We start from the raw sequence: 18,573 nt of genomic DNA, 5'->3' as shown, positions 1-18,573 counted from the left end.
ACAATCATTTTAATATTTAGATCTGAATCTCCCCATTTACAGCTTAAGGTTTAGCTCAGCAATGTCTTACTGTGTAACAATGAATATTCACTAATGCTCATGATTTCGCTGGTAAACACTCTCTGTCAGGTTCTAATTGATAGAGATAAATACGGATTGAAATTCACATCCGTGAGCACAGAAAGGGCCGATGTGCATGGCCATCAGCTGAGCAGGCCAGTTTCCCACCTGGGTTGTTTTAACAGGTGTCAGTGGCACGGTGGCATTGACGATGGTCTGCAGCTCAGCAGTAGTGCGGTGGTTTTTACTCTAATAAAGTGGTGTTTCTAATAAAATGCTTGTGAGCGCAAATGTCAGGTACAGGAAGACTTCAAGATCGTTTTCTGTAGCTGAGATGGCAGAAGGTGTTATCGATCTTCCTTGGAATATCTAGAAAAGGTAAATAAAAAGACGCAGCAAGGAAAAATCACACCATCTACACAACCTTTATTGAACGAGTCACCAAAATAGACATGTCAATACTGTTTCACTCTGGGTTCACGGGATCAATGGAAAGTTAGGAGTGAGGAGTGTGACAAAACTGCTTTAGGGGACTAGCAAAGAATGAAGTCACTGCTGGAATCTCTGCTTGGTGAAATAAGTGTTAAACGGCCACAATGACAAACGCATTCACTCAAAACCAATAATAACCACCTTCAAAACCAGCAAATATAGAAACTCCCACACAATAGAACTGGGAGGCACGATATTACAGTACATCTATTTCCATTTGGCGAATGCAGGCTAATCCACATACACACACACACACATCAGGGAAGAGCAGGGATGCACATATAGACCTACCTTATGGCAGACTGAAGGACATGCATCAAGTTCCATGGATAGGCACTTTATTTTTCAAAAATTCTGAAAGCAAGTGCAAGACACTTTAATCTCATCTACAGAAACACCAAAATGAAATATCAATCTAATGTCCCAGCAGCGAGTCCTCTGACTCCCTCCTGTGTGCAGACCCGTCTTTCAGTCTTTTAATTTGAGAGATTTCTGCCAATCAAAAATCATTTGCCCATAGTTAATTGCACTTTCACTGGCTGCTACAGAATGGAAGTCTCTGCTCTTGAAACAGAGCTAATAGGGAATCTAATACCTGCAATTTCACTGCTTCAAATGAATGCTCAGAATAGATCTGAATCATGCCACCTGTTTACTAAGAATCATTTCAGCGGCGAGCCTCGGAAATGGATTTAAAACTGTCCGGTCGCTACAGATCCTGGAGAGTGTAATCAGTGACTTGACAAACCAAGTACAGAGTTTATGCAAAAATTGGACTAAACAATGAATTTGATTGGCTGGCAGGCTGGCAGGCTGGCAGGCTGTTTGTTGGTGGGCCTGCCCATCTTTCTATGTCCCTCATATTTGTGTGTTCATTTTCCATCAAAAGACTAACCTTGTATTGTGACCAGGCAGGCGGTCCCAACCTGAACTCCTCCTCCTAAATTATTTAACACTAACCAGAGCAAACCAGAGAATAGCATTGGTACCATTCTCTGCTGACTGACCGGTTAACACCGGTGACTCTAAGCCAACAGTGACTATAAGCTTCTATCCATGCTACACTGTGGAGACCCCCGAATGCTAATTTGATTAAAGAGCTCTCAGAGCTCTCATTGAGGATGCTCTCTGAAAAATAAGATGCACTATAAGGGGCCCTGGTCACTTTTGGCTCATTACACCAATGCACAAGATGATTTCAGCGAAGCCAGTTATAAACTCCACACAATTACAGTGATTATTTGGAGTAGTAACTGGGTACAGTGAGTCATAAGTAACCACCACAGGCTAGGAAAGCAAACCGAGTACTTTTAGGTAGCACTAAAGTATTCAACATCTTTTAAGAAAAGAAATGGCTTATGCATTTGTCCGTGCAAGTACACCTCAGCTGTGCTCACGACATTTCAACAAACATGCCAAGACAGTGTGCAAATACTCAAGTGAGGCCCATCGAAGCTCCCAGTTACAAACGTACACCATGAGTGGCCCAGTATTTACAGGAACAGGGTAGTAGTTGTGACGTTGTACCAGCAGGTCCAATCAAAAGATGTCCATACAGTACTGTATCTGTCACTATGTGTGCAGTTTGCCGTTCATAAGGCTGGTGGGTGATTTCATCCCATAAAAAATAATAAATAATCGGAATTGTAGTAATTAACGAACAAGGAACCGAAATCTCTAGATCAGGAACAATATAACAGCCTGATCACTGACATGCTCCAGTAATAAGGACATCTCAGAGACGAAGCATAACAAGGAAAGGCTTTCGAAGCCCAGATGAAGCATGCATCTGTGTGTAACATCATGCCCCTTCAAAGCCACTGTACATGAGTGCAGTGCAGAGAACTGCAGTCAGGCTCTATCGAAGCAGTTTCCATAGTGAATCAGAGGAATTCCTTAAACACACACACACAAACACACGCTTACAGCAAGTGCTATGTACAAAAGAATTCAAACACTGACACACCTTGTGCATACACAAAGAATGCATGCTGAAATGCATGCACAAACACATACGCACAAACACAAACAGACCCCTTCTTACTAATTTACTTTCTGTCTACAAAACTGGAAAGGTGACCTCTCGCAGGGGAAGATAAGAGGGGAAAATAAGTCTGTCTCTTCCAGTTCAGTACATCGTGTTGTGTTTGGGTGAAGCCTGCAGGCTAGAAACCAGCGAGGAGCTCCTTGAGGGGCACCTCTCTCTCCCCAAGCAGGGTGTCTCTCTTCAGGCTGGTACCCTTGTTCACCACCTTCATCTTGAGGGCCAGGGTCTTCACCTGGGCAGCGGACAGCGAGTCGAAGAAGAAGTCTTCGTTGAAGACGGGGTTGCGGCTGTTCTTGATGATGGTGCTCCTCTGCTTCTGCTGCTTGCCTGGGTTCAGGTAGAGTGCCACGCAGCAGTTGATGCTCTTCACGTCCACCTGCCGATCGTAGAGGTCCTCGGCGGCGAGCACACGCACGCGCAGGCGAGCTGCCTCCGTGTCGTAGTCCGCGCACAGGCGCAGCGTGCCACCCTTGTGCAGGTTGACCGTGTGCTGCGTGAGGCGCTCGGCGCCGGCGCCGGCGCCCGCCTTGCGCCCGCCAAAGGCCGGCGATGGGGGGCAGTGGCGGCGGCGTGGCACGCTGGGGCTGGTCTCCACCGAGCTGCACTCGTCCGTGGAGAGCGAGCTGTGGCGCGCGAGCGAGCGGCGGGCGCGCGACACCTTGACCCGTGTCTCGTGCGTCACCATACGCAGCAGCGAGGCTGAGCGCGACAGAAGCGGCGAGTTGAAGGGCGACGACTCGGCCGACGAGCACGTGTCGCTCTCACCACCGCTGAAGTAGCGGTACGGGTTGGCGTGCGCCGTGTTGCAGTCGCTCGGGTTCAGGTGGTTGCCCTGCGTGCGGCGCTGCACGTTGGGCGAAGTCAGGGGGCTGGTGGGGTCGCTGTGGAACAGCGACTCCTTGCGGCGCGTGTGCGGGCTCTCCATCAGCGTGGCGAAGCCGTACGACGTCTGTGCCTTTGGCACGTACGGCAGCGACATGGCCGTCTGGGACTGCGGGTCGGCGTTGGTGGTGAGGTCACCTGCGTCGCCAGCCGCTAGGTCATCAGCGCTCTCGATCTGGATGATGTGACGGTTGGCGGCCTTCAGCAGATTCTTGGTGTCCCCTGCGAGCTTGCACATGAGGCGCGGGCTGCGCGTGCTGCACTGCGGCGTCTTGCTGCAGATGGCCTGCTCCGAGGCCGAGGAGTGCAGCCCATTCTTGGGCTTCAGCTCAGGAGTTTCGGCCTCCGGTGGGCAGCACACCAGCTTGGGCGGAATGAAGAAGTCAGGGATCTTGTCGGGCGTCAGGACGTTGCTGTAGGCGGGGGTCTTGCTCTGCTTGTCGGCCGAGTCACCCTGCCGGAGCACGTTACCTTCCACAGAACCACGGATCTTCTCCAGGAGCCACATTTTCTCTGCTGGGGGAGGGGCAAGTGGGAAGAGTCAAACCCTGCACAAAGCACAGAAAAGGAAACAAGACTTTAGTTTCGCTACGGTCAGGTTGTCGTGCCGCATTAGACCAGTGGCAGTGCTGTTGCGCTACTAACGACCTTCGTGGTTTGTTTTGCATATAGCTAACACAATACGGCAAGCAGCAGGCATTCCTACTGGTATTTACTGGCCGACACGTCGGCGGGGTCAGTACGTGTTAGTAACACCAGCTAGCCTCAGTGCGCGTGCACCGCCCCTCGGTATTACGCTGTCAAACCTGCACCTGACGGAGATTATATGAATTCAAAGGCTTAAAATATTACAGGCACCTGTTTCGGTGCATCTGCGATTGAACTTCTTTGACAATGCAATAGCACAAAATGTAGGCAACAGCATTATCTGCTGGGCTGTAAAATGGGCTTTGTCTATGTGACTTTTGTATACATGTATATTCCAAAGGTCACATTAACTCGAAGCCCATTTTGAAGGTGACTGGATGCTGGTTAAATCTCTCAACTTTAATAGCGGATATGCGGAGCTTTCTGTTCATATTTCTGCGTGCTGCGTGTGTGCACTTTCCGAAAATGTCTAAACCTGCTGAAATAACTTTTTTCCCTCATTCAAGCACATTTCAAGCATATTTAGTTTTATTGCGATAGAACTTCAGTCCTTCAGTGCGTTCCAGTTCCTCGGGTTATATTTAATGTCACTAAGGGATCCGTTAAATGTCCACATATCAAAACTATCTGCGCCATTTGTTCTATCAGTACTAGTAACACCAGTACAGCGTTACAAACACGACGGCTGGTGTTTACAGACGACTATCCGAAGTACTGTTACATCAAGAACCAACATTTATTTGGCCGTTCATAACTGACAAGATAACGCTGGAAACATTAAGCGCAAAACAAAGTATTGCGGGTTCTAAGAATTAAGCGCACAAATCTAAAATCGTTTAAAACATTGTTATATGACGATTTATTTTTGTTTTTAATTGTTTTCCTTACTTCCTTAGAACTGGATAGTTTATACAACATAATTTGCATAAGATCAAATGTAATTCATTTCAGGAAATACCTGTTGAACAGCCTCGTGGAACTTACTGTGAACAGTCGCTGCGCGCAGTCGTTCCGAGCGTGGGAAGAGACAGATACCTGCTTATCCTTTCCATGCGATGTATAGCGACTAGTTTAACTTACGTGGGCTGTTACTCCGGGGAAGAGACTAAACGTCGTGAAGGGCTGCGAGTCCCTGCTTTTATCACAGGATCCGTCAACGGTGTTTACTTAAACCAGCCAATGGCAGCGCGCGGGGTCTCCGCGCGAGTCTCCAGAATTACGAGCAGTTCGTGTAATTATGCGCCTTAATAATAAACACGGCGCGCCAGCCCCCCCCCCCCCCCCCCCCACACCTCTCTCTCTCTCTCTCTCTCTCTCTCTCTCTCTCTCTCTCTCTCTCACGACGTTCAATAAGGTGTCAAAGTCAGAATATGTTGCGACCCACGAGGGTAAAAGAACCACGCGGCGAGGTATAAGATTTTTTTTTACACAAGTTGCTTTAATTAACGATGTTACTAAGCATGACTGCATCATGTCATAACTGTCCGCGTGTAATCCCATCTGACAGGCAAAGTCCGTGCATGGGAAAAGTTTACTTCGTGATGGGGAGGAAAAATCGCTGGGCTCTCTTATTGATTCGCTGTTCTGACAGTCTGTTTCCCTGGAAACTTCACTATGGTAACACACTTAATACACTCGTAGAAGCGACAAAACCTTGTAAAAGTAATCTAAGTGGGGGGAAACATTGAAATTAACACAGGGGACAAACGCGCACTTTTTGGTGACGCACGAAAAAGCAGATGGACCCGGAATCAAACACGAGAACGAGACGCCTGGGGCGCGAACGCGGCGCAGGGGAAAGCTCGCCCACATATGACTTGATCAGGGCAATAACTGGAAAATCACAGGAGCTTGAAGCTTGAAGAACGACGAGTAAAGGAACAGTTCATTTTCTCGACCATATCGCTGCGATCAGACATTGCATCAAACGCTCAATCCAACGAAGCGTATTAGATCCGTTTCTTTTGTTTGATCCAGACCGTTGTGTTTCCAGCGTAATGCAAGACTAAAGATTTTATTACGCAGTTTTGTTTATAGCAGCTTCCTCATTACCTAGTTACATTATTATTATTATTCCCAGTCTCTCTCTCTTTGTCATTCTCTCTCTTTCTGCGATCACATTAACCCGGCAGTAAAGAGTGCCCTCATCTGTTGCTATGGGCTTAACATTAAAACGCAATTAACTAATTGCCTGGAGAGGAGTGTGGCGTTACGGCGGTGGAGGTGCTGTGATGAGCGCATCTATCCTAATTTCCCCTGGCTGGCTTTCAAACCCAGAAAGTGGTAAACATAGCAGCATACTGTTACCACCTACACGGCATTTCATGCCCACACCAGGATGAGAGCGTGTAACAGGCGCGAGGCGGTGGTCCCCCCCCCCACCCCCCACCCCCCCACACACACACACACACACACTCCCTGTGTTGAAGAAGCAGGATACGAATCACTCTGTATTCTTTTATTTCGAAAGCATAAAAAAACTTCATTAAAAGATTGTCGGGGGAACAGGCCTTAAAAGCTGCTTTACAGATATTAAGAATTCCGTTGATGAATATCAAAAAGACACCACTGTGTGATACAATTATCTCTTGGACCTGTAGTAGACCTTTAGAAGACTTGTAGCAGAACTGTAGTAGACCTGTAGCCAAGACCATTAGTAGACCTGTAGAAGACTTGTAGCCAAGATCTGTAGTAGACCTGTAGTAGAACTGTAGTGGACCTGTAGAAGACTTGTAGCCAAGATCTGTAGTAGACCTGTAGCCAAGACCATTAGTAGACCTGTAGAAGACTTGTAGCCAAGATCTGTAGTAGACCTGTAGTAGAACTGTAGTAGACCTGTAGAAGACTTGTAGCCAAGATCTGTAGTAGACCTGTAGCCAAGACCATTAGTAGACCTGTAGAAGACTTGTAGCCAAGGTCTGTAGTAGACCTGTAGCCAAGACCATTAGTAGACCTGTAGAAGACTTGTAGCCAAGGTCTGTAGTAGACCTGTAGTAGAGCTGTAGTAGACCTGTAGCCAAGACCATTAGTAGACCTGTAGAAGACCTGTAGCCAAGCCCTGGAGTAGACCTGTAGCAGAACTGTAGCCAAGACGTATAGTAGACCTGTATCAATGTGGCACAGACCACTTCACATCTACTTTTCCTATGTGTCGTGTGCTGACATTGCAACACTGCTGCATGGTTTTGTTCCGCAGGTGAACTCGGGAAACGCAATCCTGGGACAGCAAAACGACCAAAGTTGGTGCTGTTCACATACGAATGATTTTTATTTTTGTGGTGTTGTTGTTGTTGTTTTTTTGTCAGAGTTTAGTGAGAGTCTGTCTCAGCGCTGCACTTTAATGTGGCATTTTCATATAGGCTAGTGACTATTATGTTCGTGGTGTCCTGTAAGCCAAAGTCGCGCGCTGCTCAGCAGGTAGGTGCACGCGCACGTTTGATTGACAGGTTCTAATCAGCGCTGGTGGTTTTGGGGGCAATAGCGAAGGTAGCGAGGGCTCGCGGCGCATTCAGAAATGCACGTGAGAGAAAACGGCGCGGAAAGTGGAATTTTACATCCCCGTCTGTCAACAGCAGTTTGCCCGAAAGGATTTGGCTGCTCGTGATTGTAGACAGATACACCTGTGGGAATTAGTGGCGGTTGACTTTGTAAAGTGTGTATGTGTGTGCGCACGCGCGCGCCTAAGGGCATAAACGATAGAACGTGCCTTAGAATGCGCTGCTAAAATCATTACTAGCCAATAAAACCGAATATGTTGTAACATCCGTTTACTCATATGCGTACGCGAGCGCATTATTGAAAGGAGGGCTGCACTGGGACAGCGCCCCCTGGAGCCAATAAGAAGCTTTGCTTTAGAGCTATTTTTTTTTTTATTGCTGAACTTGTCGTGATAACATTGGGGGAACTCTGGAAGTATAGTGCCTGTTGCTGGTAAAAAGCTAAAAAGCTCCTTTCCACAGGACCTCCACAGAGGTGAAGCCATAGGCCTGCGCCATGCTTCCCAATGCTGAGTGAGACCAGGACAGAAACGTAATAGCTGTGCAAACAGCTGTTCAGTACTCTCTCCCTCGATTAGCACTGTCAGGTCGACAGAGCCAAGAAACAGCCAGGATGGAAGTGACCGAGTTACAGCACTTTCCCGAATGACAGACATCCATAGATCTACGCTCTAGGGCTGCTGTATGGAATTCCTTGGAAATCTTGTCAGGATGCATTATGGCTCATACTAGGATATTCTAGACCCAAATTTGCCCGGCGTTTAAGACAGGGTCATGACCGGGTCATCCAGAAGGACTAGGATGCATAGCAAACATCCCATCACAGCAGTAGTCTACTTTGCCATGCCCGTCTCCTGACCTAAAACCTCAGCTGTGCGGCCAGACAAGGGGAGTCCAGAAGCAGGGCCCCAAACGCAAACGCACGGCCCCAGAAGCACAGCCTCAAGCTTCTGAAGGTTGACGTGTACAGGAAAGGCGTCATATCCAGAGACTCAGCGCCAACTTCTTGGTGAAGTCACAGTGTACTAAATTCCAAGGATTCCTAAAGTCTTTTTTTTTTCCACTGTCAAAGTCATGCTAACGGATAACAAAAGTGTTTGTTCATAGAATTTTTATGCTCACTTTTACCCTGAGTGCCAATAATTCTGCAGGGAACTTAAATGGCTTCATCTGGTCATGGACAACAACCAGGCCGAGAGCCACAAGGACTAACTGGATAGAAATAGCTGGAAATGATTGCTGCCCATGTTCCTGTGGTAGCCTACACTTACTCCCCGTTAATGCCGCAGGCTCTGTGCAGAGATCTCAAGCCACAGCGGACATCTCGCATTCTGTGACCGCATCTTTACTCAGTTGTGGTAGCAGAAAGTAGAAAGAGGTGATTTTATTTTCCTGGGAGAAAAGGCTAATGGGACAGACTGCCCATCTGAAATTCATCAGCAGAACTCTGAACTATGAATGGAAAAATCAATTATGTTGCCATTTTCATATCCACCGAACAGCTCGTTCAAATTTGAATAATTTAATAATGGTTCAGGCCAAATCTTCTTGTGTCACACAGAGGTGGAAAGGTTGCAGGTGGAGAATGAAGGAGCCACTGAAAGTGACTCAAAGATAACAGCATGTAGGAGAGCACAAATAATACAGCAGACCCAAAGTCTAGTGCCCATAGAAGTGTGTGTGTATCTGGAGATACGGGAAACAAGGTTGCGTGAAGGAACATCCATCACTACCACTGAAGAGTCACAGACTAAACCACAGGCTAAAATTAAAGACACAACACGCAGGGTTGACACAAGGAAGCCAAGCAGATAACGGATGTTATATGGCGGCACTATATGAAAGCTCCGTGTGATATGAGGAAGTGGATTAATTATCATGTTTTTCTAGCCACTGTGGTTTGTGCAATATGAAAATAGAATTCCTGTTTCAATGGTTAGACTGACCATGTTACTAGCAGTAAGCCTGAAACGTGCATTTTGCTTAAAGCTTCTTTAGTCTGACATACACAGAGCATGAAAATGTCACTTAATGCATCTTTAACTGATCTGAGCACAATTGAGATCAGCAGTTTAAGAGCATTCTCCTTGGGCGGCTTCACCGTATGGGTAAAGTGTAGAGAACCTCCGTTACTTTTGTCTCTTCCTAGACAGTTCCCATGGTGATGTAGGCTACCATTTTCCTGACATTTGGCAGCAGATTCTTTTTGTGTGTGTGTGTGGGGGGGGGGGGGGGGGGGGGGTTCTAGCTCTTATCCTCTACTCCACCTCCTTACAGCAGGTCTCTGGGCGGGGTGACAGACAGACAACATGCAGACCCCATTGCAATGGACCGTGGACCCACCGACCCCCGTAATATTCCCCTACAACGAACTTTCACAAACACGCACACCCTCACACACCTCGACTTACCATTAACCTGAGGCACCTCCGGACCAACTGAAAGGTGGTTTGGGCATTGCAGCGTTGGGTCTGAGACAGGACAAGAGCTGAAGTTCATAGAGAGTGTTAACTCATGTTGATTGGTAATCTACACCCAACAAATGCCCCATTACTCCAGGGACAGATGTTCCAGTTCTATTCCCAAACATGATAACATGATCTTTAATGTTCTTCAGTGTATCTGTCAAGACGATACAAAGCGCCCCTTGCGACTCACGGCAAGTTGTCAAATAAATTCCTTCATGCCACACCTTCGATTTGGTGGTACTGGACACAAACATGGACCTTTGCTGGAAAGGTCTGGCAAGCAGTCTTAAACATCTGTGCACTGGCCAAACAATGCCCACATCTCAGAACACAATGGTACATCTGGGAACAGATGACCCCAAAATTCGAAATACCACCAGAATGTGATATTTTTTTAGAATGTGAAGCAGCATGGATGTAACCCCTGGCAACAGAGATCTCATCAACAAGATCACTGAAAGCAAGGAGCCTACACAGGAGGTCAGCATCAAGATGACTAACACTGGGGCAGGGCCAAATACAAAGTGGATGAAATGTTGTAGTCAAGTATAACCCGTAGCCTCGGTACACAAAACGATCACTTAATTATCTTACTTAATAATCAGACAGTGTGACATAGGAAACTTACTGTTAGTCAGCTACATAATATTGCATGGTACAAGGACTTTATTTGTAAAAATACGAGACAGCATATAAATATATATATATATTGCCCTCTTCAGGAACTTTATTGTAGGAATATATCACTTTGAAATATCAACTGCAGCAGTTCTGCAAGGATGTCTAATTACAGCAGAGTTTCATGTTGGAGTTGAAAGCTGTGATATCCCATCAGCCATCTGTCAGGAGCAAACCCTGCCCGTCTTTAATGAGCACCCATGTTGTCTGTACCCTGTAGCAGGCAATTAGCCTAAATGTTTAGAAGTCATGTCTCTCTCTGTACTGACGCTACTCCAGTCAATAATACTCCAGTTCTGTCCAGGGACAGAGAAGATTTGGGATCCACTAGATTTGGGAAAGGGCTAAATAGGGATCTACTATTTAAGGCTGCTGATTTTCAAATAAAGTGCACTTGATACGTTTACCAATAGTTTACAGGGACAGTTGATGAGTCCAGCTCAGCTCTGGCTCTCCCGGCCATGCCACACACACACACACACACACACACACACACACACACACACCTTTCCAACTCTTCCCGCTGAACAGATGTTGATTGAGTAGTGACAGCCATTTACCAAATGCATATGAATGTGTGTCGAGGAAAAATTTATTTATGTAGCATTTCTTCCATAGCCTGTGTCACAACGCAGCTCTACAGATGTCAAGTGCCACAGTGGGAAAAAAAAAAACAAACCTCCCTAAGAGCATGAGGAAGGAACCATGTGAGGAACCAAGACTGTAAGGGGGGGGGGGGGTTGCCCCAGGGGGCCCAGCCTCCTCTGGTGGACACTGGACAGCACAATAACAATATAAACAATAAATACCCAAATAAGTAATGAGAACAGATATGCCATGGAAGTCTATTCAGGGTTTCTAGAAGTCCTAGTGTGGAATTGATGAGTGTAGGTGCATCCAAAACCCATCTGGCATAAGCCCAATCTGTCCAGGGTGATGGAGAAGTGGGTGTTTGGGGTGGAGGGGGAGTGAGCCACTGCAGCCGAGATGGATTTAGGTTCAGCAACAGCATGACACCAGGAGGGGGTTTGTTTGGTTTTTTTGCTAACCACTTAAAATGTCCGAGATTAACTAGAAATGAGTAATCCATGCCTGTGGATAAGGAGGGGCGATGCCACAGTAGTGGTATTACATATCCAATCCAGATGATGCATTATCACCTGGAGGTCCAGGCTAATGGCATCCCAATAAATCAATATTGCCCTCAACTTGTGAAATGTATAAGTCAACAAACATAAAAGACAAAACACTGAAAGATGAATGCAAATACAAGTTTATTAACAAAATTGGTTACTATGAAAGTGTTACTCTGGTCTGCATAGGTTACGCGGGTCACTTGTGTAAATTATTAGAACATTGTTGCTCCAAGCCAGTTTAGGCACTATTGTTAACACATTTAAATCACCAGCACACAAATAACAAACACCCTGGTCATTCAGCTATAGAGAAATACAGCAATATATAATATTGATAAGCCATTGTTAAAAACATCTTACTCAATGAACTGAATGAATGATTCATAAGAGATTAAATACTGTGTTTACCAGAATCACACACCAGGCTTCCCAGACGAGTAAAATTAATATGATAATCCAACTGTGTATGACTATGTATGTGACAAATAAACCAAACTTGAAACTGAAATGAACTGGTCTTATTGTGCATTGTAACTCTGGCCCCAATGCCGGTGTCTCTTTTCAGAGAACCGAGGGAATTGTTATGCTAAAAAAAATATTAACACAATAAAACATACTCCATTAACAGTGCACAAAAACCACAACGTTGCTTTCGTGACAATCGACACAAACACCATCGTAAAAGATTTACAGAGGACGACAATATATGGGCGTGGGGGGAGATTTCGCAATCAGTGAAATGGGAACAGACTCGCTTTGCCGAAGGGCTGAAGTTCACACTGCCCTCTGGTGGTTGTTCTGAAACTGCTCTTTTCCAGGCAAACCGTGGTCACGCTTTACGACGACACACATACACACGGCTTGTGCGGAGTTCAAATAAAAGACTAAACTGCAACAAGGCACAATATGGTAACACGTTTAGTTGGCACAGCAATCCATAACGCGACAGTGATTAGTTTTACACCCTCAGTAATCTCAGTGTTCCTTACTTCAAACTAAAAACTAGATTCACTTTCACGTTTGTAAGCGTTTTATGGATTAAGGCATTAGTTGACAGAATTCAACGCTAACTTCTCAAAAGTAGCATCTTCATTTTAAGAGCACTTGAATGATTATTAACAAATAAAACAACCCGTTAGTGGCAACATCGCGCCGTGAAATGGCCCGGTGCCTACCGCACCCGACTTTCAGAGCTGCTTTACTGCAGCCTCCGTTTGCACGATCCTCCCACGCGTGTCCTGGAAACGAGACCTTTGGCTCCGGTGACCGTGACGTCTCCACCGCCCGAACCGGAACCGGCGCTCGTTATCAGACCGCGTTTAGCTGGCCTGCCAAGCGTTAGGAGTCAGGAGGTGAGCTGCGTTTCCTAGCCTCGGCGCAAAACGCACACATCTCAGAAACGGTGCAGCTCTCAGCCGCCAAACGTCTGACTGAGCGAGTTGGGCCATTTATGTTTTGCTCATTTTAACCGCCGAGTCAAGCAATGGCTACACTTTGGTCAAGTCAAGAATACATTAAACGAGCTAAACAAACGTTTACTTTTGTTCCATAAAAACACCAAGTTAATAACCAACCTAAACCTTACATCATTTTTTTTTAAAATTATGTTTTGGATCCATTATTTTCATTTGGACCCACTGTGTTTCATTTGACCCATAATGTAAAATACTTAAGTCTGGGAGCTAGTATCTGACATATATACATGAGGTACTATGACTACACTTTATTAATAGATGTTATAGTTGTGAGCTGAGGAAACTACCCATTTATAATAACTACCAATATAGGTAGGACAAAGTTTAAAACAAATATTCTGAACTCTCAGAGGACAAACAATATGACACAAACCTCCTCAGAACCAAAAAAACAAAAATGCTCTCATGCTCAGAGTATGACCAATTATTAACGCCTCGCTTTTCCGCATCTTGTCCTCATATACGCTCATGAACATGGACAGACACTTCCCTGGAATCTGAGGCAGTTAGTGCCAGGATGTCAAAGTCCACGATCCTGGAGGGCCAACATACTGCACGGTTTACAGCCAATTTCCCAGACCCAGATTAAATTTAGGCCTAGACTAAAAATCACCAAATGGCAATTCACCATTTAGGCCAGAGCTAGGTTTAATCCGGCCCTTATGGTTTCCTCTGGATTAGGTGTGCTCAGTCCTGCTACTGAGCACTTCAGCAATTAGTCGAATCAGGTATAAATGAATCAGGGAAACACTAAACCCTGCAGTGCTCTGGCCTGTCCGTGTGGGAGTCTGACACCAAGGGCCCCCATGCTGGGACGTCTTTAGAGAGTTAGCCTTCTAACCCTGTTCCCAAGCATGGGAAATACTGTTCTGTATGCTTCGACACCTTACGATTGCATTCTTTAAACCGCACGGTTTGCTTTGCTTTTTGTTCTTGTTTTTTGTTTGTTTGTTTTTTACTTATCTGTCAAATATCTACAGCCAAGGGAAATCTGCTCGGCACCTAACAGCAGCGCCGAGCCGACGACGGTGTCTGCCGTGTGATCTTAAAGGACTCAGTACTGTCCACTTCGCTGTTCTCCAGCGGGGGGATCTGACGACCTGCGAAGCAGATGGACGTCACGGGCTGACAGCTGCCTGGGAATTACACGTGCTGACAGACAGGACTCAAGCAAGATATGGCCACTGACGTGTGTAATGCACCTTTCATTAGGAGTTATAATCTGCACATGAGACCACGCTGCAGGCTTATTAGGGCACTGAAGTGCTACACATTACTTCACCATTAGAGCACCAATAAGCCTTTAGGACTTAGAGTGGCGCAAGACTTACTTATTTTGTGAAAAAGCTCCTCGATGTTGACGGCGTTTCTTGCGCTGGTTTCGATGAATATTGCTGCAATAGACTCAGCGAACTCCTTGGCCTCTTTTGTGGGGACTTCCCTGTGAAAATAAGGCGGAGTCAGGGGAGGAGCCACAGAATATACCCCCCCCACCCCCACCCCCACCTCCCATAGCCAGCACAGCGGCCACCTGGTGCTACAGCATGCAAACACGAAGACGCCAATGAAGTTACCAAACTTCCCTCAGGCAGGTGGAGGTGCTGACCGTATGTCTCCGAGGTCATTCTTGTTTCCGGCTATCGCCACGACGATGTCCTCGGGACCGTGCTCCTTCAGCTCCTTCACCCACTTCTTCAGCGTCTGGAAAGAGTCCTGCGGAGACGGGACGCGGGAACACCAGTTACAAGACGTTGCCTTTCTACAGTACAGCCTTACCAGTTGCCTTGGCAGTGCAGGGGAGAAGTGAAGGTGTTTCCCCTCCTGTTTCCATACGTATCGTTTGCACTGCGTCAAATGCACATCCCCATAAAATAATACAAATATATGTACAATAATTATAAAAATAAACAGTAAATAAAAAACGGCAAAGACCTCCACACACTCATCCTCTCTTCAGCAGTACATTTACTTCCAGTAAAAAAAATAATAGCAAAATGTGTCAAACCAATACTGCTAATGTACAAAAATGGCAGTGATTACAGAATGGCCAGACGCCTCTCATCACAGTAGGACTACAGTAGAGGGCCTCTTACCAGCTTGGTAATGTCATACACAACGACTGCAGCAGCTGATCCTCTGTAGTACATGGGAGCCAATGAGTGAAACTGGAGGAGACGGGGGACAGTTTATTACTGAACACGACACACACACACACACACACACACACACACACACACACACACACACACACACACACACACCATCCTTCACAAGGATATTCCTGTAAGTTTAATGAATTCAGAAACACCTCATATAAATATTGTCAAGATTGTTTATGGCTTTGAGTTGCCCTACCAGATCAAAAAACAAAACAGTTTTATTGTTGCATTCAAAGCAAATTCTGAAATGGTTAAGGAGTCCACGCATGGACCAAACAGGACGTACATCACGAAGGGGACAACGGTTTCCAAAAGAATTACAGTGAGGAAAGTTTTTCCATCAGGATAGAAAACACCCACGCATTAACACTTACATCTCCAGGTCAGGCAACATACATACTCAGCATTTCCCAACACACACACACACACACACACACACGTTAACCCAAGCCTGGGACTAAGTCAGACACACAGTGGTGTCCTACCACTACACCAGACATGATGACAGTACCCTCCACATTCTCATGATTTTAACTCAAGCTAGTGTGAAAGTCCATGGTCCTCCGGCACGGGACAGATGGTGAAGACAGAGTTGATGAACTAGGGCTACCCCTACATAAACCATGACGTCCAGGGAATTATATTAATAGTCTGCAAGGCTCAGATTCATACGAGACAGTGGACACAACTTAAGATCCGACATGGTGGACTAACAACCTTTTTTATTGAAAGTTTCTGAAACAAAACCTAGACGTGCAGAGCAGTGTATGCAAACATACAAGGCTTTGTACAGTTCAGTCTTAACTTCTGAGAGGACAGCGACATTCCCCATTGAACCCCCCCAGCTTTGAATATTAATACGACCCAGCAGTCCCTGGACAGATGCGGAACCAACCACTGAATCTGACTCAGAAAAAGTCCAATTCCACACGACAGTGACCGGTAGGTGCATGAAGAGAGCAAACCAGAGACACTTACACGCTCTTGCCCCGCTGTGTCCCAGATGAGGAACTTGTGAAGCTCACTGCCGCAGGGAACGGTCTTGGTTAGAAATGACGCACTGACACACAGGTAAAACAAACAGATACGCAAGCAGTTATGAAAACAGTCTGTCACGAAGCTGTTACTGGGAAGGGTCACCAAGAGTGGAATGGGTCATTGGAGAACTGGTCGGTGTTGAAATCATATGACAGAAGGGAGCAAATCACTACTCTTAATTCTCTTTCAGGTTTCTTAATTTCCATTCACTTCAGCAAAGTGCGCAGACCCATGCAGGTCTGCTCCCGTTCTTCACGCAAGGCTCAGCAACACAATCCAATACATGAGTGTTTTTCATATGTACACACACACACACACACACAAAACTGCAGTGTTTTTTTTTTTTTTTTTAAATTTCCCAACCTATTTTTTGTACTCATCTGCAAGTGAATATGTTTGGAGCTTGTTTGGCTTGTTGTTTGTTTGCCCTGAAGGAGACTGATGCTGCTTCCTGCCTGCACGACTTCAGATGGACTTCACAGTGCGGCGCCCATGTTACGTTTCACCTAAGCCAGTCCAACTGATTTTGATCTAACATATGCTTACATAAAGTGGCATATTGGTGATGACGATGCCCACAAATAAATGCTTAAACAGTGGCTGTAGCTCCCACAGCTCCTTCTCAGGGAATAGGACTCACACTCCTGGTGTGGCGGCACACAAATAAAATGGCTGCAGTACCTGTATCACTTATTCTAGTGGCTAATGTGAGCCCAGCTGTGCATGCTCTCCATACAGAGCTGTCCCTTACTCGGTTGAGGCTGGCATTCCGGGATGACAGGAAGCGGGATGAGGTCAGTAGCCCCGCTCATAAACTACATCCCGACTGTTCAAGCCCATTTCAAGACACCAATGACACGTAGAAACACGCAAAAGAATGTCGGTTTCTCAGAAGACGCGCTTACCCGATAGTCGGGCTTATGTTGTGATCAAAGTGGTCCTGGACGAACCTACAAACGATGCTCGATTTTCCAACTCCTGTGTCCTGTCATTGCAAAGAGGAGATAAATTAGCGGGGAGAAGATCACAGAGAGCTATTACCATACAATGTCTTAGGTTTATTTCTTGGGCTTGTCGTTTCAGATTACACCACAAACAACCCGTCTTGGTACTTGATCTCTAGCTAGGTTAACCCGGACGATGGCGCAATGACTGGTACATCTTATTTTGCTAAGGACATTCCTTTAATAATTAGAGTTCCTGATTTTAAAAGCCTTGGCGATGGGTTAGCTGGCTTGCTGCGGTCATCGGCAACGTTTAGGTCGATTAAACCGCGACTGGTTGGAAAAAAACTAAAGTTTAAAAGGCTAAAATTGGCCGCGATGGCAGGAGCGAACCAATTTTTCTTAAACAGATCACATCTTAAAAGTAAAAACTATCGACCGTTTCTTGCATACGCACTCTATACGCTGTCTGACGATCTGATTCACGCTACTTTATCCACTTTCGCGAACAGAAACAACAAACCGGTTGCAACATTCGCTTAGTTTCAATCGGAAGCGGATTTCTAAGAACCCAGAAATCGGAGGAACTTTCCGCACTTACCCCGAGAAGACACACTTTTAGTTCCCTTATGGCCATTTTAAAGGGTTTATACCAGCCGAATCATGATTCCCAGTCCGTAGTTTTACCGTCTTTCTCCGAGTACAGCGGCCTTTTCTTCAATAACTCGCACACCCTGCCCAAAACCCTGCCCAAGCCCTTCGCGAAACCCCGCTGACCCTTTCCGTCCCCAATGTAACGGAAACTAACCGGAGAGATGGAGCGCCGTCACGTGACGCTCGTGTTGCTTCTTACATAAGTCGTATATATAAATAAATTAATTTAAAAAAGTACTAAACACTGGGCAAGCGCTAGGCTTGTGGTGTTTGCCCACTGTTGAGGGTGCAGACGTGGCAGAAATATTTGATATTTTAGTTGGAGAACCCTCGGGAAAGACGTGCTCGTGTTTGATTTCGAGTCTGCCCACGTTGCTCTGGGTTTGCAGTAAAGG

The 18,573-nt window shown here is 46.0% G+C and overlaps 2 protein-coding genes across 7 annotated transcripts; both read right to left on the bottom strand.

The window, feature by feature from the left end:
* Window positions 1–469: 469 nt before the first annotated feature.
* LOC113583370 (C2 calcium-dependent domain-containing protein 4C) lies at window positions 470–5,314 on the bottom strand. Of its 6 annotated transcripts, none has more exons than XM_035527792.1 (2): window positions 5,088–5,314; window positions 470–4,029 (listed from the first exon to the last, which is right to left on the bottom strand). In XM_035527792.1, the coding sequence occupies exon 2, from the start codon at window positions 3,987–3,989 to the stop codon at window positions 2,718–2,720; it is 1,272 nt and encodes a 423-aa protein (XP_035383685.1). In that variant the 5' UTR covers window positions 3,990–4,029; window positions 5,088–5,314; the 3' UTR covers window positions 470–2,717. The 6 variants fall into 6 exon arrangements, with proteins under 6 accessions (XP_035383685.1, XP_035383686.1, XP_035383684.1 ...); XM_035527793.1 differs by having other exon boundaries at window positions 470–3,997; XM_035527791.1 differs by having other exon boundaries at window positions 5,114–5,314.
* Window positions 5,315–12,027: 6,713 nt separating this feature from the next.
* On the bottom strand, window positions 12,028–18,308 carry rab31 (RAB31, member RAS oncogene family). Its single transcript, XM_027019694.2, has 7 exons — window positions 18,126–18,308; window positions 17,486–17,565; window positions 16,521–16,602; window positions 15,477–15,548; window positions 14,990–15,096; window positions 14,715–14,824; window positions 12,028–14,483 (listed from the first exon to the last, which is right to left on the bottom strand). The coding sequence occupies exons 1-7, from the start codon at window positions 18,159–18,161 to the stop codon at window positions 14,386–14,388; spliced, it is 585 nt and encodes a 194-aa protein (XP_026875495.1). The 5' UTR covers window positions 18,162–18,308; the 3' UTR covers window positions 12,028–14,385.
* Window positions 18,309–18,573: the final 265 nt, after the last annotated feature.

This window comes from Electrophorus electricus, chromosome 7 (assembly GCF_013358815.1).
Source record: "Electrophorus electricus isolate fEleEle1 chromosome 7, fEleEle1.pri, whole genome shotgun sequence".
NCBI classification, from domain to species: Eukaryota; Metazoa; Chordata; class Actinopteri; order Gymnotiformes; family Gymnotidae; genus Electrophorus; species Electrophorus electricus.
This window is presented reverse-complemented; position numbering and strand designations above follow the sequence as displayed.

Bases quoted from the DNA above. Each gene is read 5' to 3' on its own strand.
- rab31 (XM_027019694.2), bottom strand. From the start codon at position 18,161: ATGGCCATAAGGGAACTAAAAGTGTGTCTTCTCGGG. The intron at 15,549-16,520 runs GTAAGTGTCTCT...CGTCTCCTCCAG, and splicing joins ACACAGCGGGGCAAGAGCGT to TTTCACTCATTGGCTCCCAT. The intron at 15,097-15,476 runs GTAAGAGGCCCT...CCGTCTCCGCAG, and splicing joins TGTATGACATTACCAAGCTG to GACTCTTTCCAGACGCTGAA.
- LOC113583370 (XM_035527792.1), bottom strand. From the start codon at position 3,989: ATGTGGCTCCTGGAGAAGATCCGTGGTTCTGTGGAAGGTAACGTGCTC.